General features: G+C 52.1%; 1 protein-coding gene across 1 annotated transcript in view; it reads right to left on the bottom strand.

The window, feature by feature from the left end:
• Positions 1 to 24,124, bottom strand: part of ZFAT (zinc finger and AT-hook domain containing) — a 193,224-nt gene that overhangs the window by 91,597 nt on the left and 77,503 nt on the right. The window contains 5 exon segments of the mRNA XM_048508580.1: positions 3,240 to 4,512; positions 4,514 to 4,646; positions 6,802 to 6,943; positions 14,486 to 14,659; positions 22,242 to 22,511. Coding sequence (XP_048364537.1) covers positions 3,240 to 4,512; positions 4,514 to 4,646; positions 6,802 to 6,943; positions 14,486 to 14,659; positions 22,242 to 22,511 — 1,992 coding nt within the window.

Here is a 24,124-nt window from a genome sequence, read left to right as displayed (position 1 = left end):
CCCCCCCCCCACCCCCCCCCCCCCCCACCCCCCCCCCCCCCCACCCCCCCCCCCCCCCACCCCCCCCCCCCCCCACCCCCCCCCCCCCCCACCCCCCCCCCCCCCCACCCCCCCCCCCCCCCACCCCCCCCCCCCCCCACCCCCCCCCCCCCCCACCCCCCCCCCCCCCCACCCCCCCCCCCCCCCACCCCCCCCCCCCCCCACCCCCCCCCCCCCCCACCCCCCCCCCCCCCCACCCCCCCCCCCCCCCACCCCCCCCCCCCCCCACCCCCCCCCCCCCCCACCCCCCCCCCCCCCCACCCCCCCCCCCCCCCACCCCCCCCCCCCCCCACCCCCCCCCCCCCCCACCCCCCCCCCCCCCCACCCCCCCCCCCCCCCACCCCCCCCCCCCCCCACCCCCCCCCCCCCCCACCCCCCCCCCCCCCCACCCCCCCCCCCCCCCACCCCCCCCCCCCCCCACCCCCCCCCCCCCCCACCCCCCCCCCCCCCCACCCCCCCCCCCCCCCACCCCCCCCCCCCCCCACCCCCCCCCCCCCCCACCCCCCCCCCCCCCCACCCCCCCCCCCCCCCACCCCCCCCCCCCCCCACCCCCCCCCCCCCCCACCCCCCCCCCCCCCCACCCCCCCCCCCCCCCACCCCCCCCCCCCCCCACCCCCCCCCCCCCCCACCCCCCCCCCCCCCCACCCCCCCCCCCCCCCACCCCCCCCCCCCCCCACCCCCCCCCCCCCCCACCCCCCCCCCCCCCCACCCCCCCCCCCCCCCACCCCCCCCCCCCCCCACCCCCCCCCCCCCCCACCCCCCCCCCCCCCCACCCCCCCCCCCCCCCACCCCCCCCCCCCCCCACCCCCCCCCCCCCCCACCCCCCCCCCCCCCCACCCCCCCCCCCCCCCACCCCCCCCCCCCCCCACCCCCCCCCCCCCCCACCCCCCCCCCCCCCCACCCCCCCCCCCCCCCACCCCCCCCCCCCCCCACCCCCCCCCCCCCCCACCCCCCCCCCCCCCCACCCCCCCCCCCCCCCACCCCCCCCCCCCCCCACCCCCCCCCCCCCCCACCCCCCCCCCCCCCCACCCCCCCCCCCCCCCACCCCCCCCCCCCCCCACCCCCCCCCCCCCCCACCCCCCCCCCCCCCCACCCCCCCCCCCCCCCACCCCCCCCCCCCCCCACCCCCCCCCCCCCCCACCCCCCCCCCCCCCCACCCCCCCCCCCCCCCACCCCCCCCCCCCCCCACCCCCCCCCCCCCCCACCCCCCCCCCCCCCCACCCCCCCCCCCCCCCACCCCCCCCCCCCCCCACCCCCCCCCCCCCCCACCCCCCCCCCCCCCCACCCCCCCCCCCCCCCACCCCCCCCCCCCCCCACCCCCCCCCCCCCCCACCCCCCCCCCCCCCCACCCCCCCCCCCCCCCACCCCCCCCCCCCCCCACCCCCCCCCCCCCCCACCCCCCCCCCCCCCCACCCCCCCCCCCCCCCACCCCCCCCCCCCCCCACCCCCCCCCCCCCCCACCCCCCCCCCCCCCCACCCCCCCCCCCCCCCACCCCCCCCCCCCCCCACCCCCCCCCCCCCCCACCCCCCCCCCCCCCCACCCCCCCCCCCCCCCACCCCCCCCCCCCCCCACCCCCCCCCCCCCCCACCCCCCCCCCCCCCCACCCCCCCCCCCCCCCACCCCCCCCCCCCCCCACCCCCCCCCCCCCCCACCCCCCCCCCCCCCCACCCCCCCCCCCCCCCACCCCCCCCCCCCCCCACCCCCCCCCCCCCCCACCCCCCCCCCCCCCCACCCCCCCCCCCCCCCACCCCCCCCCCCCCCCACCCCCCCCCCCCCCCACCCCCCCCCCCCCCCACCCCCCCCCCCCCCCACCCCCCCCCCCCCCCACCCCCCCCCCCCCCCACCCCCCCCCCCCCCCACCCCCCCCCCCCCCCACCCCCCCCCCCCACCACCCCCCCCCCCCCCCACATTTTAAAGCTAACCGGGTTAGTGGCCATCACCACCTCCTGTGGCAGCATATTCCAAACACCAATCACACGTTGTGTGAAGAAGTGTTTCCTTTTATTAGTTCTAATTCTTCCCCCCAGCATTTTCAATGAATGCCCCCTGGTTCTAGTATTGTGAGAAAGAGAGAACAATTTCTCTCTGTCAACATTTTCTACCCCATGCATAATTTTATAGACTTCAATCATATCCCCCCTCAGACGTCTCCTCTCCAAACTAAAGAGTCCCAAACGCTGCAGCCTCTCCTCATAAGGATATGTGCCAGGTTCAGATATATGCCAGGTTCCTGAAAATGAAGCTAGAAAGCACCTCTCCCGTGACAGAGCTGTAATTGATATTTCCTAAAAGAGAACAACGTTAACGGGGCACAGCTTAACATGTGATCCTCTAACAAATGGGCTCCTGATGAAAAATCCTTCTGAAAGGTATTTCGCTAATTGAATTGCTCTTAATGGAAGCCGTCCCGATGAAATGCAATTTTCAGGAGGCACTTAAATCAGGAGGTGTTATTAGCAGGGCCGGCGACCCCGGATCGTTGCCCGGGGCAGCACAGGGAAGACAGCGGCGGGCACACTACTGCAGATGAGGGAGGAAGCGAGCGAGGAATCCGTCAGTCTCAAGAACATCGCGAGACAGGAATCAGAATGCCCAATAGCACCGTACTGGGCTGGCCGCAGTGTTGGAAAGGTGGGGGCAAAATAATATCTCAAGCTGTAACGTCCTTCTCAACTGATGATGAGAGAAAATCAGGCCAGGGCCATTTCTGAGCAGGGCAACAACACAGAGAAGATAGCAGACCATCCAATTTTGGGGCAATGCTGGCCCTCCTGGCCTTTGGGTTGGGCGCCATCTGTGCATGCATTTGGGCATGTATTTTTATCTGTAATTTTTGGAATTGCTGCTATAATGTATTTTAATGAATTTTAATGTTTTATCCCTATATTGTATTTATGAGACCTTATACTGTATCTGTTTTATGTCTCATTGTACACCGCCCAGAGCCCTTCGGGGGTTGGGCGGTTTATTAAGTCTAATAAATAATAATAATAATAATAATAACTCCCCCAGGAAAGAGCCTCCCCCCGTAACATGGCTGCTTTTCTCCACTTAACTGAATCCAGCTATTTCACTTAGGGGTCTGAATAAAACCTGCAGAATCTCACAGAGTTGTCCTAAGGAGGAAAAAAATCTGGACTCCCGGGCAGTCTCTATTGCCTCCCCCGCCCCACACTCCAAGGTTATGCATATTCCTTACCGCAGTATTCACACTCCAAGTCTCCATAGACCTTCCTGATCTTCTCACACAAGGTTGTGTTCATTTGTCGTTTTTGGAGACTATCCAGGATCTGCATGAAAGCTGCGGCTCCGGTCCGATGGTCCGAAGAGGGCGCGGAAGACTCGGCATTCTCGCCGGCGGCTGCGCTTGATTCCAGAAGCGGGAGCGGGTTCGAGGTTTCTGCCGTTTCCAGGGTCGTTGCGCCATCTTCCTGCCCAGGCGCACCAGACGTTTGGCCATTTTCGGCAGGATCGGGCGTGCCCCGGGGATCTTGGGCGTCCCTGTTAACATCAGCACTTTCACACTGTACTTCTACTGAGGGCTCGTGGGAGGTGTCTTCTCCCTCTCCAAGAAGAGATTTCTCCTCCTCTGGAGCTGTTTTCAGAAGGAAGACATCCGAAGCGCTCTGCGCACAACCATCTGGGGATGGCGATTCGGTTGGCGGCTGGCAAGGAGGATCTGGACCCGGGAGCTCTAAAGGAGCGGTTGCTAAATTGTCCCTGGAGCCATCGGGATGGCTTCCCTCCGGATTGTCTGGCTCAATAGTTTTCTTTGGTATACAGAGCACCTTGGAGTTCAAGAACGAGAGCTCGGCAGCCGTCTGAGACAACTGTTCGCCAAGGGCTTCCTGCTGGATGTCCCCGCCCGGCTCCAGCAGGCAAAAGCTCTGGTTGATGGAGCTGTTGAAAAGGGGCGACTCGGGCAGATCCTTGTGCGCCTCCTTGATGTGCGCGCGGAGCCTGATGGAGCTGACAAATTTCTTGGAACACTCGGAGCAGACGTACACGAAGGGATGCTTCCGGACGTGGAGCTCCAGCGCCTGGTACTTGGTGGCCCCGTGGCCGCACAGCTCGCACGCAAAGGGCCTCTCGTCCCCGTGGACAAGCATGTGCCTGTCGCGGTCCAGCTCGTTCTTGAACTTGCGCTCGCAGATGTGGCAGTCGTACAACAGCTGCCGCTTGCCTTCGCGGGTCATCAGGCGCAGCTCATCGAACACGTCCTTCACTTTTGGGTCCTGCAGGTCGTGGGCCTCCTTGATGTGCTTGATCAGGTTCTTGACGTCCGAGTACTTCTTCTTGCAGAAGCGGCAGTGCTGCTTGATCTTCTTGTGGACCCTCTCAACGTGGACCTTCAGGTGGCCTTTGCTCAGGCACGTGAAAGGGCAGCACTCGCAGCTGAACTTCTCGCCCGTGTGCTTCCGCAGGTGGACGTTCAGGTTGGCCTTGATGGTGCTGGGCGTGGCCTGCAGGAGCCGAGCACTTGTCTGGCCTGCAGATTTGGCAGGTGTGGGATCACTTAAGAATGGAGGCCTGAAGGGAGTGCTTGAACTTGAACACTTTGTTGCAGTATTCACACGTGAAAATTTTCAGCTGAGTTGAACCTAGCCTAAAAGGATGGGGGGAGGGGGGAGGGGGCAAAATCAAGAAGTAAAGAAGTTGTGAGGGGGGAAGGGCAAGGAGATTGTAAACCCCTTTGAGTCTCCTGCAGGAGAGAAAGGGGGGATATAAATCCAAACTCTTCTTCTTCTTCTTCTAAATCAGTCCAGCTGTAATGTACTGTAGAAGGTTTTCACAGCCAGCATCACTAGGATGTTTATGGAGTTTTAAGATTTGTATTGCTTGTATTCCTGGCAATGTGACATTTTCTCCCGGCGTTTCTTTCATCCTGAAGATGCAATACAGATATATATTTTTTGGATTTATATCCCCCCTTTCTCTCCTGCAGGAGACTCAAAGGGGCTTACAATCTCCTTGCCCTTCCCCCCTCACAACAAACACCCTGTGAGGTGGGTGGGAGCTGAGAGAGCTCCGAGAAGCTGTGACTAGCCCAAGGTCACCTAGCTGGGGCGTGTGTTGGGAGTCACACAGGCTAATCTAGATTCCCCAGATAAGCCTCCACAACTCAGACAGCAGCAGAGCACAGAATCAAACCCCTGGATTCCTCCCAGATCAGAGTGCACCTGCTCATAGCCACTTTCATGCACTACTGCTTGAGAATGTCAGGAGAGAATGCTGGACTCCACTTGCTGGACCATCTCAGCCATGTCAATCATTTGAAAAAAAATTATGCAACCTGAACTCAGCCTCCCCACAAATATGGCCCAATAGCTAGTTTTGAGATCAGGTCCTTGAGGGATATTCCAGAACAAGAGAAACCTGACCCTTCTAAGGAAGCAACCAAGTCTACTGAAAGCTGGTTGGCCAAAGATGCCTGACACACACTCAGTGACCCAGTCCTCTGCATACTGGAGCGAGCATTAGAACCATGTTTATATTTCTAGTATTTACTAGCGGGGCTCGGCCACGCGTTGCTGTGGCAATTGTCCTTCTCATCACAGTCCGCAACCCACACAGATGTCCATGCAGGTCCAATGATCCCCAGCATAGCCTTTTGAGGTGGTCAAATGAAATCCCTCTTTCCCTTTTCAATTCACATTGTTATATGGTGGTGTCTTTTTTTTTTAGTATAAGGTAACCCTTTCCATTCCACAATGGAGCCTTCCGGTAGCGAATCCGTATCCACATGAGGGTGGTTGTACGCACAGTCCTGGCCAGGTAAAAGAGCAGGGCAACTGAGGCAAGGAGGCTATCCCAGTCAGAGCCAGTGGAGGCAGGAGTGAGTAGGAGGTATTCAGATGGGAGCCAGCTCCCTGGGTTCTTAAAGAGGGCCGTAATGCAAAAGAAGCAGAGGCAGTAGTGTTGGTTCGATCACACCCCTTGGATTGCCGCTTAGAAGAAAGAGCCAGAGCTCCAGCTAAGCTTTTGGTAAAAGAGAGCTGCCTTAGCGAATATAGGTGAGGAAGCAGAGTAGAAGTGAATCGGATTCTTGGATGCTGAGGGAGGGCAGAGTGAGGTGTGGCGAGGATGAGAACAGGGATGGCCTTGAGAGGTATGTGTATTGTGTGGTAGCAGGGTGAGGCACAGAGAGTGAAAGTTACCTGCATGTGTGTGTAGGGGGGAACCCCACCTGACATCTCACACAGCAAATTATGTATGCATGTTTCAAAACACTTGCGTGTGCCTGCCAGTATTACCTACTAGTACTGTTTTCAGTGCTCATCTCTGGCCATCTGCGCGAACAGTCTAAGGGCATACCAAGCCCTCAGGCCTCAGACAGACAGGCTGCACGAACATTCTAAGGGTGACAGTTAAACACAGCCAGCTTCATGGCCTGGTGCGCCAGGAAAAAAGATGTTTTACTTGGCTCAGGTATGGACTTTCAGTGATTTGAAGGTCCGATTACCTGCCCACAACAGGGAGGGACGTCATGTGAAAATTCCCAGGCAATCAGTAATAGCCCGTTTTGGCGTTAGGAACGCAATAGCAACAAAGTCACTGTTAGCTTTTGATATATATAGATTGTATTGATTAGATTGTTTCATTGTAAGCCACCTTTTAGTTGTAGAGATATGGTGGAGTGTAAATGTAATAAATAAATAAATATTCTGAAAGCCAGCTTTCTACTGCCTGATTTGCTTCACTTGTTCTTTGGTTGCATGGATTGAAATTAATTTTTTTTTAAAAAAAAAAACCTCTGTTACCTGCTAGATTTCATCGGTTGCTCATAGGGGGTTTGTTGAATAGCGTATTCCTGATACCCTCTTCGCTGTAGCGAGTCCGAAGCGGATGTCTCTGGTTCGTTTTCTGGAGAAGCAGCCTCAACCGGGACTATTTTTGTAGCTCCTTTGAGAAGAACACACACACAAATTATTATTTTTTAAGTTAGCAATGTATGTGCCCTGACGGTTATTGAAAATCAGGACTGACTAATGGTTGAATGACATGTGCAATTGATCTACAGGAGTCTGTTCAACTGTTTTTGTGTCATTTTTTTTGCTGTAGGGTTTTTGAGGCAAGAGATGCTCAGTAGTTTGATACTGCCTGCCTCTGCGTCACTCCCCAAGTATTCCTTGGTGGTCTCCTATCCAAATACTTATCAGGGCTGACCCTGGCTTAGCGTCTGAGTTATGATGTCATCAGGCTAGCCTGGAGCCATCCAACTCATGGCCGTATGGGTAAATATTCTATGACCTGCAATGAATCTCTTCCCCATCTCTTTCCTGTGAGGCTGGACACACTCAGACAAAGTCGACTTTGAAACAAAAGAACGAACTTTATTGATTTGTGTTGCCCTAAGATACAGTGTGCTGGAACTGAGGATTCTTGCCCTCTGTTCCAGTATATATACAGGTGGGAGTGGGCGGTCCTTCCCAAAGGCGGGAATGGGGATAACTGGGGAAACGAAACTTACAGAGAGGCAGAGGCTACTGGCAGGGTTGCAGCCCTGACACTTTCCTCCCTGTGGCTTCCAATGCCCACTGAACACTGCTATTCACGATTCAGAGTGTTGACAGGCCTTCAGGACATGAACAGAGAGCGGTGTGAGGAGTGGGGGGGGGGGGGGGGTAAATGGAAACCGGAAAAACCACCCCTTGTGTGCAGGCTCTTTTGAATGGGAGCCAGGGTGGAATGGGGCAATTTCTGCCGGTTGTGCCAAGCTTGTTCACCTCCTGATACTGTGATGTGCTTTGCTTTCTGAGGACAGCAGCACGTTTAAAGGGAAGGAGGGGAGGCCACCTCTATGACGACTACCACTAGATATTTGCGTAAGACTTTCAGTATTCAAAATCTTACATATGCAATCCTTGCAACACTTGAGAGTCAGCGAGGTGTAGTGCTTAAAGGCAGGTGCACTCTAATCTGGGGAACTGGGTTTGATTCCCCGCTCTGCCACTTGAGCTGCGGAGGTTTGTCTGGTGAACTAGATTAGCTTGTGCATTCCAACACATGCCAGCTGGGTGACCTTGGGCTAGTCACAGTTCTTTGGTGCTCTCTCAGCCCCACCTACCTCACAGGGTGTTTGTTGTGAGGGGGGAAGAGAAAGAAGATTGTCAGCCACCTTGAGTCTCCTTACAGGAGAGAAAGGGGGGGATATAAATCCAAACTCTCCTTCTTTATCCCTACATTGCAAATGAAGGGTTGAGGGCGACAGAACAGTTTGTCAAAGGACATCTCACAATACTAGAACCAGGGGGCATACATTGAAAATGCTGGGGGAAAGAATTAGGACTAATAAAAGGAAACACTTCTTCACACAACATGTGATTGGTGTTTGGAATATGCTGCCACAGGAGATGGTGATGGCCACTAACCTGGATAGCTTTAAAAGGGGCTTGGACAGATTTATGGAGGAGAAGTCGATTTATGGCTACCAATCTTGATCCTCTTTGATCTGAGATTGCAAATGCCTTAACAGACCAGGTGATGCGGGAGGCAACAGCACTTGCCAGAGAAGGCCATTGCTTTCACCTCCTGCATGTGAGCTCCCAAAGGCACCTGGTGGGCCACTGCGAGTAGCAGAGAGCTGGACTAGATGGACTCTGGTCTGATCCAGCTGGCTTGTTCTTATGTTCTTATGACACCTGGAGAGTTCATGGTAGAGGCAAGAATTCAAACAGGGAAACGGGGACATGGTAGAGGCAAGAATCGAAACAGCTCATTTCTTTTAGCTCCATGCTAAACCTCTACCCTACCCCCAACCACTGCAAACACTGGATTAAGGAACACACATTTGCCAGGATACAGCTGAATTTCTAAGAGCGTACATGGCTTCATCGGCAACAGGTTCCTTTGAGTTCAAACACTTTTTTTGCACCGGGTGGATTACATCAAAGGCATCACATTTCAATTTATGGCTCTGGGGGCTTATTGAGAAAGGCCACAGCCGTTTGCTTTCTTTTCTACTGAAAGAAATGGCCCATCGAATGAACAGGACAGTTGCGAACGTCCCACGACATACACCCGGAGAAAATATAGCTGGCCATGTAAGATAAAGCTCACAGTGAGGCTAGGAAAGAAGAAGAAGAAGAAGAAGAAGAAGAAGAAGAAGAAGAAGAAGAAGAAGAAGAAGAAGAAGAAGAAGAAGAAGAAGAAGAAGAAGAAGAAGAAGAGAAAGAAGAGAGAGGGAGGAGGAGGAGGAGGAGGAGGAGTTTGGATTTATATCCCCCTTTCTCTCCTGCAGGAGACTCAAAGGGGCTTACAATCTCCTTGCCCTTCCCCCCTCACAACAAACACCCTGTGAGGTGGGTGGGGCTGAGAGAGCTCCGAGAAGCTGTGACTAGCCCAAGGTCACCCAGCTGGCGTGTGTGAGAGGGTACAGGCTAATCTGAATTTCCCAGATAAGCCTCCACAGCTCAGGCAGCAGAGCTGGGAATCAAACCCGGTTCCTCCAGATTAGATACACGAGCTCTTAACCTCCTACGCCACTGCGTAGTGACTCTCTCCCTGGTTCCCCACCCTAGGACATGGACAATATATACCCCACTAAAAACATTCCCATTCTCACTGGATACCATGTGTAACAGACTTCCCCCTGTGATACACCTCTGAGGATGCCAGATGCAGGCGAAACATTAGGAACAAGATCCACCAGACCACGGCCACACAGCCCAGAAAGCCCCCCACACCCAGATCCCTGAGACCTTATAGCCCAGCCTCCTCAATAAATAAAAGCAGGGAGATGAGATAGAAAATGTATAAAACAGCTTCCCAGAAGATATATGGCTTTGTTTAATATAGAAGAGACAAGAACAAAGCAAGTACAGACACCGTTTTTGCCTCCATAGCAGGTGGGGGAAGGTTGTTCCTCAGAGACTTTCACTAACTTGAGATCGATTCCTCCAATGCCTGCTTGGACCTATTCTACGCATAACTGGCTTCAGAGCGCATAAAAAATTTAAAAAGCTGGATTTATAATTCTTTGAGACATCATGAAGGTATTCCTCCATTTGTTTTCTGCAAATAGGCTATTTTTTCTCCTTTTTTTTAACTGTTTCTCGCTCTCTCGCTCTCTTTTCTGTCCAATAAGACATCTAATTTGGGTGTGGATCGAAAGCTTATACCACTCTGAGGTTCTGCTGGACTCAAGAATAGCTGCTCATCGTTAATGACCATTAATGAGTGCAATTATTTTTAAAAAGGCATGTATAGCGGCTCACGTACGCTGAAAAAGAAATCTCAAGGAACAAAAAAAGAATTGAGATCCTACTGACAATTAGGGAGAGAGTCAATGTATTTGTCCCGGCCGAAACTCATGACTGGATTCAACTGGTTGTGAGTGGGAGTTTTCCAGACTATTATGGCCATAGTCACAGTGGATTCATGAACCTAACATTTTAGCCTGCATCTGCTTAGCATCTTCAGAGGAGTGTATCACAGCTGAGGAAGTCATGTTACACACTGTATCCAGTGAGGAAGGAGGGAGATGTGTTTTGAAAGTAGGGTATGTATCCCATTTCAGAGAATAGAACACGACTAATTATCTCGCTATTCCTTATAAAATACCTGGCTCAAAACAACATGCATATTTGTCGTTTCAGAACTGCAGTAAATCAAAATGATACACATTCATCTTTTGCCAGACTAGTGTGGCCCCAATACAGGGCTCTGTCATAGTTGTTTTGGTGCACATGTAACCCCCATGCTCAGAATGGGTTGACCCAGAAAGGGGTGGAGACTCAAAGCAGCAAGAGGCTGCAGAGCTCATGTAGTTTGGAGGAGACAAGGCTACCAGACTTGGACCTTGATTTGTATAAGCCCCAACAACCTTGTTAAGGGTTTTTTACCATGTTTGTAAATGGGTGAGAGAGATTCTCCCTGGAACCTTTCTATCATGTTGATATCCCGTTCACTTCCAAGCCCTTAGGAGTTCTCTTGTGCCAACCCACTTGCAGGAAGAACTGGACTTGGCAATATCAGAAGACTGTAACTAGAAGGACTTGAAATGAAACCTGAACAGGACCTTGAAGTGTGACGTTAAATGTTGATGTTTGATGTTATATGTTAAGAAAGTAAATCATTTTGTTTTGTTTTTTAAATTTGTTGTTGCAAACTCATTCCAAGTTCTGCCCCACAGAACCCACAGATAGAGGTTACACACACGCATGCACAAAAGCACTGCTTTCTTTGGCCCTTAAGAGTTTCAGATCAGGACAGCTAATTCCATCACAAATGGTGATAGCTTATTTTGTGGATTGAACTCTGCTTTTTGCGTCAGCCTCGGATGTCAATTTACCCCCTTTCATAAACATTGAATTTGGTTTAATAGAAAGCCAAGAAGTGTCTCTGACTTCTTCACGCTGAGAAATTAGATGCTACAGTCCTGCAACGCTACAAACATGATAACGAATGAGCCCTGGACCTGTTGCCAAACAGCACAGAATAAAAACATACTGAAAAGTCGATATGAAATTTTTGCTGAGGATAGAGCTAAAATAACAACAGAGGCTGCTGTCTTACAGGATGCCCCACTCATTACTCTGGAAAAAAAAATCTACTAATACTCAAGATTTTGCCCTCTCTGTTCCTCTAATTGATAAAAAGTAGACATGGCATCTTCTACGAGCGTTCCATTACAGAACAGCTGGAGAAAAATAACAGGACGTTTGTGAAATGCACTCTGCCGAGATGAAAGTTTGCCTCTGTGTATTACAGCTTAATAAAAAATCCTATAGCTTCTCCATTTTTAAATAAAAATGTGAACCTGCTTTTCTATTCCACTCATCAATGAACTAGCGCAGTGATGGCGAACCTTTTTGAGACCGAGTGCCCAAACTGCAACCCAAAACCCACTTATTTATCGCAAAGTGCCAACATGGCAATTTAACCTGAATACTGAGGTTTTAGTTTTGGGGAAATGGTTGGCTCCGAGGCGTGCGTTACTCGGGAGTAAGCTTGGTGGTAGTTGTTGGCTCTGCTTTGAAGCAACCGTGCAACTCTTCCAACGGGTGAATCACGACCCTAGGAGGGTTTACTCAGAAGAAAGCCATATTGCCAGCAACTGAGCTTGCTCCCAGGTAAAGGATCGCGTTTTAAGTCTTTGCATGAAAATCAGTGGGGTTTAGCAGCGCTTAACAGGGTTACCTATTCTGCTTCCCCAAAACTAGGTCTTAGGTTTAATGCTAATAATTGAGCCCAGCGGCCCAGGCCAGCCTAGAAGGGGGGGGGGATTTCCCCCCTACATGATGAACTCTGTTTGTGCGTGCCCACAGAGAGGGCTCTGAGTGCCACCTCTGGCACCCGTGCCATAGGTTCGCCATCACTGAACTAGCGTCATGAAAGGGAGGGAAACACATCATAGAGGCCAACGGCAAACTGCAGCAAAGTGTTTCCTCCCCAGCTGATAGAGTTACTTAGGAAATGTCTTTATAGGGTTCGGTGGGTTGGAGTACAGATGAGGAAGAGGTGCCTGAAGGCTCCAGGTACATCAGAAAAACAAATGTAGGTGAGAGAGACAGATGCTAGCCATAGGGTTGCCACATCTGGGCTGAGACATTCCTGGAGATGTGGTGCAGGGTCTGGAAAGAGACCTCAGTGGAGTTTACTGCCCTAAAGTCCAGATTCCAAAGCAGATTCCAAAGCAGATTTTCTCCAGAGGAGCTGATCTCTATGGAGACTGGAGATCAGTTGAAATTCCAGATCTCCATGCCCTCGAAAACCATGCAGGGGGCGGGGAGGGGATCTGCTTTCAAAGTGTGCATTCCTACCCATCCCGCCAACCTTGCAGGGCAGCCTAGTGACGCAGCGCCAAGATGGATGCCATCTTCTGCATTAGCTCAGTGTCGCCCGTAAGGACAGAAAGCCTGCCTGGACTTGCCCCCGCCAACATCAGCCCTGCAAAAGAACTTGCCTCGCCCTCCCTAAACAGATTGGGAGGAAACCATACTCCAGCTTGGGAAAGCCAGTTCCTGTCTCCAGCCTTGGTCTACATGCGACTGTGAAACAAAGAACATGCTAATATAACTTCATCAGTGAGTTCCTGTCAGAAATATTAATCTTATTTTTCTAATCTCTGGCTACCATTTCCTATCGGCAGCCACGGATGGCTGGGAGTTGGAATTCAGTGGCATGACTTGACCCAACCCCCCCTGGAGGACCGTTCGGTGACGAACCAGGAGAGCGGACGGGCGCCCAGCGGAGCCAAGGCCGTCGCCCGGTTGACCTACTGTCTCTGCGGCTGTCCGGCACATTGCTGAGGCCTGGGGACACGCCCCCCCGTGAGAATAGCTCCCTGGAGACAGCGTTTTTGCTGTCCCCAGGGCGCTGTTTATGGCCTGTGCGGAAAGGGCCTCTGACTAACCTCTCCCAAACACTATCTTCATTTACATTCAGCACTGCCTAGAACAGTGGTGGCGAACCTTTGGCACTCCAGATGTTATGGACTACAATTCCCATCAGCCCCTGCCAGCATGGCCAATTCCCATCAGCCCCTGCCACCACGGGCCTAGAAGCTGTGATTCAGTCAGCTTTCACTATCTTCGGGCACTCCCAGGCTTAGAACATTAAGTCAAGTGTCTAGCCATTAATTTTAACTATCCAATACAGTGCCCTAAGGTCCTAAAAGAGTTTCATAAGTGGGGGGAGGGGCGCAGAGAGGCAAGCAATAGGACCTGGGTGAAGCCTTTCTCCAGGAAAAGGTCCAGGAAGATGTGGAATAATAATTCACACATCTCCTGTCATCTTTTTGTGGAAAAAGGTATAGAGACCACCAAGGAAGTCTGGAATCCATGCCCTACGAGGAGAGACTTAGGGAGCTGGGGATGTTTGGTGAAGAGAAGGTTAAGAGCTGACATGATAGCCATGTTCAGATATTTGAAGGGATGTCATGCTGGTGTGGGAGCAAGCTTGTTTTCTGCTGCTCCAGAGACTAGGACTAGGAGTAATGGGTTTGAGGTGAAGGAAAAGAGATTCCACCTGAACATCAGGAAAAACTTCCTGATAGTAAGGGCTGTTCAACAGTGGAATGCGCTACGTTGAAGTGTGGTGGAGTCTCCTTCTTGGGAGGTTTGTAAAGAGAGGCTGGATGGCCATCTGTCAGGAGTGCTTTGATTGTGTGTCCCTGCATGGCAGGGGGTGGGACTTGGGGTCTCTTCCAACTCTACGATTCTGTGATTCTTAAGTGCCTGGTCGCGACACAGAGGCAGGCAATGGCAAAACCACCTCTGTTCATCTTTTGCCTTGAAAATCCTATGGGGTTGCCGAAGCCAGCTGCAACCTGACGGCACTTTCCACCACCATCATCACAGGGCTACGCAAAAGCAACACACATATGCCAAAGCACAGGGAAGAACACAATCTTAAAACGATGGAAAACTTTTCAGGGTGTTCATCTCACTCAATTTATGTTCTCAAATACAAGTCACTCTGGCTCTTTTCCATTATGGTTACCTGGAATAGCTTCGTGGGCTGTCAAAACCACACTGATAATGGGGTTCTTGGCTCCCGAGACCTGATCCGGGTCCTTTGCCAAAAGGCTCTTCTCCGTTCTCTGTAGCCGGGGCCTCTTCGACGCTTTCTCTCGCTCCTCTTCCCTCCTGTCAAGGTCAGCCTCGGAATCATTACCTAAAGAGCAAACATCAAAAAGATCATAAAAGGAGGATAATGTGCATCTCCCTTTTATGCAGCAGTTGACAGCATCAGTAGCTTGGCAACCCGCACGCTTCTGTCCTTGTAAAGGAAAGTAGCTTGTAAAAAAAAAATGAGCAGAAATGTTGCTAATGCACAGACGAGAGATGGGAGAAAGCAGTGTTTTCCTGTGATGCAAGAAACAAGGCAGTTTGGAAACTGCAGGAAAACAAGGGGTTTGACAGGCCATGTGCAACTTGGCACGACAACACCGTTCGCAAAAATCAGGAAAAGCCATTTGCAGTTTCGTTAGTGAAACGAGTGATCACTGCTAAGATGTGAGTAAGAGTCGCTGTGAATAGAAACAATCAGGTGTGTGTGTGTGGGGGGGGATCATAGAATCATAGAATTGGAAGAGACCTCAAGGGCCATCAAATCCAATGCAGGAACACACTATCAAAGCACTCCTGACAGATGGCCATCCAGCCTCTCTTTACAAACCTCCAAAGAAGGAGACTCCACCACACTCCGAGGTAGTGCATTCCACTGTCGAGCAGCCCTTACTATTAGGAAGTTTATCCTGATGTTTAGGTGGAATCTCTTTTCCTTTGCCTTGAACCCATGACTCCTGGTCTTAGTCTCTGGAGCAACAGAAAACAAGCTTGCTCCCACTCCAACAGGACAGTCCTTCAAATATCAATTTCAATTCAATTTCAATTTTAACCTTTAATGGCATATAAATTATTAGTATGTTCCCATTTAAAAAGAAGAAAACAGTTAAAGCAGCAGTGGCGTAGGAGGTTAAGAGCTCGTGTATCTAATCTGGAGGAACCGGGTTTCATTCCCAGCTCTGCCGCCTGAGCTGTGGAGGCTTATCTGGGGAATTCACATTAGCCTGTGCACTCCCACACACGCCAGCTGGGTGACCTTGGGCTAGTCACAGCTTCTCGGACAGCTCTCTCAGCCCCACCTACCCCACAGGGTGTTTGTTGTGATGGGGGGAAGGGCAAGGAGATTGTCAGCCCCTTTGAGTCTCCTATAGGAGAGAAAGGGGGATATAAATCCAAACTCTTCTTCTTCTTCTTCTTAAAACATTTAAATACGGGTGTTTAAAATGCTTTCCAGGAATTTAGCCACTGCCAAGGTGATCGATGGATTACAGTCACTTAGCAAAAAGCGAGTGGTCTGTAACTTGGGAGTACTCAAGTCTTGGAAGCAACGAAGGGCAAATTAAAATCATGCGCAGGTTACTGTGAAGACAGCATTCCAGAAGACTATGAGTCATGGCTTCTATAGATTCACATCCGCAACGGCATAGTCTCTGATGTTTAGGGATCTGAAGGTATCTCCCTGAGGTTTCCGCTGATGGGAAAATATTGAGGCGTGCTAGCATGAATCCTTCAAAGGTCTAAACATGGCTCTGTAGGATCGCCAAATTAAAGGGATCTAGTAGGGTGCGGACATCGGCAAGCTGATCTCCTGATTCTCTGGCCACTTCTGATCCCCACCCCCAGACAGACACGCTCCCTGCTCTCTCCTTTTGCTTTTCCGCTCCGCCGTCAGGCAGGACTGAATTTCCACCGCAAGCGGCTTTAAGGATGAATGGTCAATGTTCATTAACTTTTAAAATTCAAGGATGGGTCAGCAAACGATAATAGGCAAAGGGGGAAAAAAAGGCAATCTCTGCCAATTACATCTCTGATGGTCAGTGGAAATGTCTTTTATGTCTATTCATTTTCAGGCCGTAATTTTTTAAAATGACACATTAATTAAAGGGGGGGGGGGGGGAAGGCAGCCAGAGCTGCGGGAACGGGCTGGAAGAATGAACGAGGGCAGGGAGTTGAATCCCACTCCGTCCTCCTATGACTGGGAAGGAAGATAAGACCTCAGTCACAAAAGGAGAGGCAGCTACGATGGCCAGGCCAAGCAACAATACAGCATTCACCAGTGAGCTGCATTTTTAAAATTATCTTTTTAAATAACAGGGGGGAGGTGGAGTAAGCGTTGCCCAGGCAATGGGCAACATGTCAGTGATATCTGACATATCTGCCCCTAGACAAGCTCCCCTTTTTCCCTATGACAGCCTTGCTCATAAGCTAGCGGCTGAGTTGACGGCATGGAACGATACAGGGTCAGAGGGGCAAACACAAAATATATATCAGCTTTCATTGCTGCAGTTTGCTAGGGCTGCAAAGTTCCTAGTGGGAGAGGCCTTGTTCCCACCCCCCCGGAAAAGTAAAACTTATCTTGACTCTGCTGAGCTGGCAGTGGCAGATGCCGAGAGCTGCTCTGGGCGAGGAGGAGGAGGACAGTAGTAGTAGTAGTAGTACCGTGTTTCCCCGAATATAAGACAGTGTCTTATATTAATTTTTGCTCCCAAAGATGTGCTATGTCTTATTTTCAGGGGATGTCTTATTTTTCCTGTGTTCTGTTCGTCGGGCATGCTTCCAAACAAAAACTTTGCTATGTCTTACTTTTGGGGGATGCCTTATATTTCGCACTTCAGCAAAACCTCTACTATGTCTTATTTTTTGGGGATGTCTTATATTAGGGGAAACAGGTTAGTAGTAGTAGTAGTAGTAGTAGTAGTAGTAGTAGTAGTAGTAGTAGTAGTAGTACTGTGTATCCCCGAAAATAAGACAGGGTCTTATATTAATTTTTGCTCCCAAAGATGCGCTATGTCTTATTTTCAGGGGATGTCTTATTTTTCCCCTCCACAGCTGCAAGCTCTGGTGTTCTGTTCGACGGGCATGCTTCCAAACAAAAACTTTGCTACGCCTTACTTTTGGGGGATGCCTTATATTTCGCACTTCAGCAAATACTTCAGTAAATACTTCTACTACGTCTTATTTTCAGGGGACGTCTTATATTCGGGGAAACAGGGTAGTAGTAGTAGTTTTGATTTATATCCTGCTTTCTCAACCATAAGGAGACTCAAAGGGGCTTCCAAACTCCTTCCCTTCCTCCCCCCACAACAGACGCCTTGTGAGGTAGGGGGAGCTGATAACTGTGACTAGCCCATGGTTACCCGGCAGGAACGTAAGAGTGCAGAAACACGTCTGGTTCACCAGATAAGCCTCTGCCACTCAGGTGGAGGAGTGGGGAATCAAACCCAGTTCTCCGGATTAGAATCTATCTGCTCTTAGCCAGGTGTGGAGTCAAAGGAGAAGTGCTCATATTGCTGCAAGGTACGGCAGAAGGCTCTGCCAGGAGGAGGCATCTGCATCTCAGGAGCCTGAGTTCATGCAGGATCCCAGCCTCATTAGCCAGGGCTTTCTATATAAACCCTGCCTTGGGCTTGGCTGTGCCTGGGTACAGTGAATGCACTTCCTGGTAAGCGCCATGTGCTTGGTCTCCCTCTGACCTCTAGCTCTCAGCCTGCCTGCCTGATCTCCTCCCCGTGCCTTGACTTTGGACCGCCTTGACCATGCCTTTGCTGCTGCCTGCTCTGACCCTGGACTGCCTTGACCATGCCTACTGATGCAGAGCCTGAAGACACTGTGCAGTGAGAGCTGGCTCCTTGCGAGGAAATCCCAGGCCCTTCCTTGCAAGCTCAGGCAGAGCCTGAAGCTGTGCAGCTGGGAGAGCCTTCAGGAATCTCAGGAGAGCTGAAAAACGAGCCAGCTGCTCAGAGGAGGCAAAGGCAGAGGCTACAGCAGTGGAGTCAAAGGAGAAGTGCCCACATTGCTGAAAGGTGTGGCAGGAGGCTCTGAGAGATGGAGGCATCTGAGGATTGAGCTCTTGCAAGATCCCAGCCTCATCACTTTCTATATAAACTCTGCCTTGGTAAGCTCCACCTGCCTGGTTGTTCATCTGATCTCCAGCTCTCAGCTTGCCTGACTAATCTTCTGCCTGTGCCTTGACCTTGGACTGGCTGAACCACACATTTGCCTGCTGCCTGCCCTGACTCTTGACTGATTGACTAGAAGAAAAAGAGAAGAAGAGTTTGGATTTATATCCCCCCTTTCTCTCCTGTAGGAGACTCAAAGGGGCTCACAATCTCCTTGCCCTTCCCCCCTCACAACAAACACCCTTTGAGTTAGGTGGGGCTTGCCTTCACTCCAGCTTGTCCAGACACTCTCTAGTGCCTGCCTGCCTGCAGCATAAAATACAGAGGTGGGATCCAGCAGGTTCTCACAGGTTCCCGAGAGTAGGTTACTAATTATTTGTGTGTGCCGAGAGGGGGTTACTAATTGGTGATTTTGCCACGTGATTTTTGTGCCCCTTGAGTTCACGCCCCTCCTCTCAAAGCAGTGGCGTGCAGAACTGGCAAGCAGTCCTAGCAGGAGGTGCACTTTGGCGTGCTTTGTGGCAAGGTGCCTGCGCCCTGCGCATGCACTCGCTTCCCGCCCAAGGCGAAGCGCTGCGGCTGCGTCCTTGCCACAACCCCTCCCAGGAATGCTCCCTCCCCACAGAATGCGTCTGTGCCACGCCTGCCACGTGGAAGTCAGCCCCGCCCAGCCCCACTGGCGCTATGCCACAGTTTGAATCCCACCACCATGGGAACCTGTTACTAAAATTTTTGGATCCCACCACTGATAAAATATCTCAGACAGACTCCCCTGCCACCCTGCCCAGGAGAGGGGATGAGTCTGCCTCCTTGCAAGGGACTGATTGAGATTAACAGTCTTCCTTCCTGCTCTCATTTGCTAAGGCCCTTCAAGTAGCCAGTTTTAACAGCTGGCGCTTTGATTTGGCAAACGGGTAAACTGACCCCGGGTATCCAGATCTATGCAATCTAAATCCCAGTTCGACATGGGCAAAGTAATTTGATGCAACACTGTGCCTGTACCTAGGCAGTATTTATGGGACGTTCGTGGCTCTGCTGATGGGGCAGGCGGCTGCCAGAGAAAAAGGAATCAGTATGTTCAACCGCATTTCAAGCCACGCTCATCCAAGCCCTCAAAATTCTCTGTTTGGAGTCCCTAATTGGTGCGTCTGCTGTGTGCCGCGCATTCTTAATTGGTGGGGCTCCTTGGTGTATTTCCAGCCACTTATCGGTTCCTTAATTGGCATGCTCTGAGCTTGCTATATGTCAGAGCACTTAAAAAATTATTCTCTTTACTTTAGTCCTCCGAGCCCTGACCTGGATCGCCGAGGCTAGTCCGATCTCATCAGCTCTCAGAAGCTGAGCAGGGTCAACCCCAGTTAGGACTCGAATGGGAGACCAAGGAAGACCAGAATTGCTACGCAGAGGCAGGAAAGGGCAAAACACCTCAGTTTGTCTCTTGAGGGGCTTCTGTAAGTCGGTTGCCACTTGGTGGCATTTTTCATGAAAACAGGTAGAAACGTATCACCTGTTGGAATTCTTCCTGTTAAGAAGAAGAAGAAGAAGAGTTTGGATTTATATCCCCCCCTTTCTCTCCTGCAGGAGACTCAAAGGGGCTTACAATCTCCTTGCCCTTCCCCCCTCACAACAAACACCCTGTGAGGTGGGTGGGGCTGAGAGAGCTCCGAGAAGCTGTGACTAGCCCAAGGTCACCCAGCAGGCGTGTGTGGGAGTGCACAGGCTAATCTGAATTCCCCAGAGAAGCCTCCACAGCTCAGGCGGCAGAGCTGGGAATCAAACCCGGTTCCTCCAAATTAGATACACGAGCTCTTAACCACCACTGCTGCTCCAAATTAAGCACGTTGTAAAGATGCTCCATGTCATTGGGAGAATAATCATAGCCAGCTAGAAGAAGAGAAGGAGTTTGAATTCGTAACCTACTTTTCTCAACCATAAGGAGTCTCAAAGTGACTTGCAAACTCCTTCTCTTCCTCTCCTTACAACAGACACCTTGCGAGGTGGGGCTTAGAGAGTTCTGAGAGAACTGTAACCAACCCAAGGTCACCCAGCAAGCTTCATGTGGAAGAGTGGGGAATCAAACCTGGTTAGATAGAGTCCATCTGCTCTTAACCACGACACCACGCAGGTTACTTTTTGGGATTCATTATAAGAGCTTCTGGACAGACTGGAACCCATTTTAGAAACCGACCACTCAGAAGAAGAAGAAGAAGAAGAGTTTGGATTTATATCCCCCCTTTCTCTCCTGCAGGAGACTCAAAGGGGCTAACAATCTCCTTGCCCTTCCCCCCTCACAACAAACACCCTGTGAGGTAGGTGGGGCTGAGAGAGCTCCAAGAAGCTGTGACTAGCCCAAGGTCACCCAGCAGGCGTGTGTGGGAGTGCACAGGCTAATCTGAATTCCCCAGATAAGCCTCCACAGCTCAGGCGGCAGAGCTGGGAATCAAATTCGGTTCCTCCAGATTAGATACACGAGCTCTTAACCTCCTATGCCACTGCTGACTGACTCAGAGACCAAATTTGCAGAGATCCTTGTCCTCCCTCCTCTGTTGACCTCTGGATGACCCAGGCTAAACTCAGTCTCATCAGATCTTGGGAAGATAAGCAGGGTTGACCCTGGTTAGTATCTGTAGTGGGCAATAATGACGAACCACCTTTTTTGTCTCTGACCTTGAAAATCCTACAGGGCCGCTGTAAGTTGGCTGCAACTTGACAGCACTTTCTGTCACCCCCAAGCATCAGGTGCAGGGGTGGGCCTAAGTACCATCTGGCCTCCATTCCAACTGGTCACATGGACCCCACCAATCCTTAACCAGGTTCAACGGAGTTCAGGAAGGATTGATCTGAACTGCAAACCCAGTGCCAGGATATCGTCCGTTTCTGACGTTATCTTCTTTCAGGACTCACAAACATATGAAATTAACAGAAGCCAGAGTGTTACATGGTTCTAGGAGGCCAAAAAAGAAAAAATGAAACACCATTGAAACTAGCTCACTAGCTCACGTGGAATCCGGTGTCTAATTACCAATGTTTCCAGATGTGTGTGACATTGACCAGTGATAAAACGGAGTGACAGAAACTGTAGATCAGGGGTAGGCAACCTGCGGCTCAAGAGCCGCATGCAGCTCTTCTGCCTTTGCACTGCGACTCCATGAGCCGAGCCGCCGGCCCCATCCTTGCCCACCCTGCAGGCAGCAGGGCAGGCGCACCAACTGCCCACGGCCAGCTGGGCCACGCTGCGGGCTTCCCCTCTCACCTGCCCCGTTGGAGAGGGGTGGGTGCTTTCCCAGCGGCCAGCGAGGCCGAGCCGCCGGCTTCATCCTTGCCTGCCCTGCAGGCAGCAGGGCGGACGCATCCATGCGCTTCTCAGAATGAGCGGAGTAAAAGGTAGAAAACCCCAATATATACATTGTTATCTTTATTTTAAATGTCAAAAATTATTTGCGGCTCCAAGTGTTTCTTTTCCCATGGAAAACGGGTCCAAATGGCTCTCTGAGTGTTAAAGGTTCCCTACCCCTGCTGTAGATAAAACTCCAGCTGTCTGTGAGCTTCATTCCTATGAATACCCATGCTCTAGCTACAGAAGTGCAGCAAGGGGGAAAAGCGCCCGGTGCACTGATGCATCCTCTGCCCCTGCCACTCCCCCAGAACGCCCTTGCCACACCCCCACAGAAGCGCCCGCCCGGGGCATTGCACCCCCCTTCTCCCTTGGAGTTACACCTCTGTCTAGCCATGCTCTTCTTCATTATCTCACTCCATGCCTTCAAAATACACACAGTACAGACAGCTTACCTGGATCACCTTCATCCTCAAGGTCTTCGTGTTTAACTATGATGCAGATGTGTTTTCTGAGCTGCCGGGAATTAGAGAACTTCCAGTTGCATTTCCCACATGCTAAGTTTCCTGGTAAGACCTCTGCCTGGCTTCCTCCAACTCCTTCGGGTCCTGGTGGCGGCTCCTCGTTTTGGACACTGGTGTTGCATTCCACCAATTCTTCATCAGCACAAAACTTCTTTGTCGATCCTTTGGGCCGACCCCTTCTCCTCTTCACGACAAGAAGCTCTGTGAAGCAACACGGAGAGGTGCTCTCAGGTTTTAAAGTTAGACTTATATGGTTCCTTACAGGGGAACCAGACACACTGGCAGATTCCGGCGGGGGAGTTTACCTCCTCTTTGCCCCGCAGCGGCATCAGGAGTGTGCCTGAAGTGCTCTTGCTTTCCATGGGGAAAGTCAAGAGCAAAAGCAGGAGGTGCACGGCAACTTCCTTGTACATTGGTACAGGGAAGTCTGCCTGGCACCAATTCCTTTGTACATGGAAGTTTGTCGCGCCAGGGCTCAGTTGCCAGTGCGCCGTAATCAGCTGCTGCATAATTGGCCATTCATTTCAAGAAAAGAAGAAGCGGCGTTTGGATTTATACCCAACCTTTCTCAACCTTAAGGTGTCTCAAAGTGGCTTACAATCACCTTCCCTTCCCCTCCACACAACGGACATCAGCAGGACTTTATGATTTTTGGACCTAATGGAATTTCTAACGGAAAAGCAGACCCAATTAGTAACCCCCCTCGGCCCACACAGATAATTAGTAACCCACTCTCGGGAACTGGTGACAACCTGCTGGATCCCACCTCTGGGTGGGACCAGGTGCAGCTTTTGCCAAGCACTGCTTCCAATTAGCTGTGCAGATTGAAACAATGTTGCTGAAGGGGCAGTCACCACCACGTTGATTTTATTCTCTCTCTCCCTCCCTTCTGCACATGGACTTCCTCTGTGTGTTTATGTGGCTCTGCCTCCCTCGGCAGCCATTTTGTGGCTGGCTCCGTCTCTCATGGCAGCCATTTTGTGGCTGGCTCCGTCTCTCAAGGCAGCCATTTTGTGGCTGGCCTTGTCTCTCAAGGCAGCCATTTTGTGGCTGGCTCTGTCTCTCATGGCAGCCATTTTGTGGCTGGCTCCATCTCTTATGGCAGCCATTTTGTGATCGCACCAACCACCTTTTGCCAGAATTCAGAAAATCCCCATAGGATCAAAAGAAGAAGTTATGGGGATTTTTTTTTTGAGGGTTAGTCTGCACTTGTTTTGACAGATGGTTGAAGTGTGGAGAAAAGTGCATTTTCTTCATCGCCGAGGAACTACAGAGGACCAGACCTCAGTCGGAACTTTAGAAGAAAACAGCCTGCTGAGAATATTGACTTTTTGCTTCTTTGAGCGGCTGAGCTTTATATCGCAAACAACTTCTGAAAACCTGCTCGGTTTCAAAAGTGATTTACCATGCAGCACTTGGGGGCCGCTGTTCAAGGCACACAAGGTCCACACTCCCTTGAGGGTTTGCATGCTGTCATAGACGTCTGTCAGACAGTCCTGCACAATAGGAATTAGTCAGAAAGGACTTGTTTACTTACTGTTTATTCCTTCATTTTTACAGTTTATATTCTTCAAAAACCCAGAGGAGACCCCAAACTTCCATCATTTTTCTCGCCTTTCTCCTCTCCTCCATTTTATCCTGACAACAATTCTGTGATGTAGGTTAGGGAGAGAATATGTAATAGTGCTGGCAAACCTCCTGGCAGCGGGGTGCCCCATAGCCTGCCGTTGCTGGAAGCAGGGCAAGAGGGGGAAAAAATGAAGAAATAAAGCTCCATCTACTTACAGGAAACAACTTGCCATAGAGTTCCTGGC

This window comes from Sphaerodactylus townsendi, linkage group LG09, assembly GCF_021028975.2.
Source record: "Sphaerodactylus townsendi isolate TG3544 linkage group LG09, MPM_Stown_v2.3, whole genome shotgun sequence".
Taxonomy (NCBI): Eukaryota; Metazoa; Chordata; class Lepidosauria; order Squamata; family Sphaerodactylidae; genus Sphaerodactylus; species Sphaerodactylus townsendi.
The sequence above is the reverse complement of the archived record's forward strand: the minus strand, read 5'-3'. Positions and strand labels throughout refer to the sequence as shown.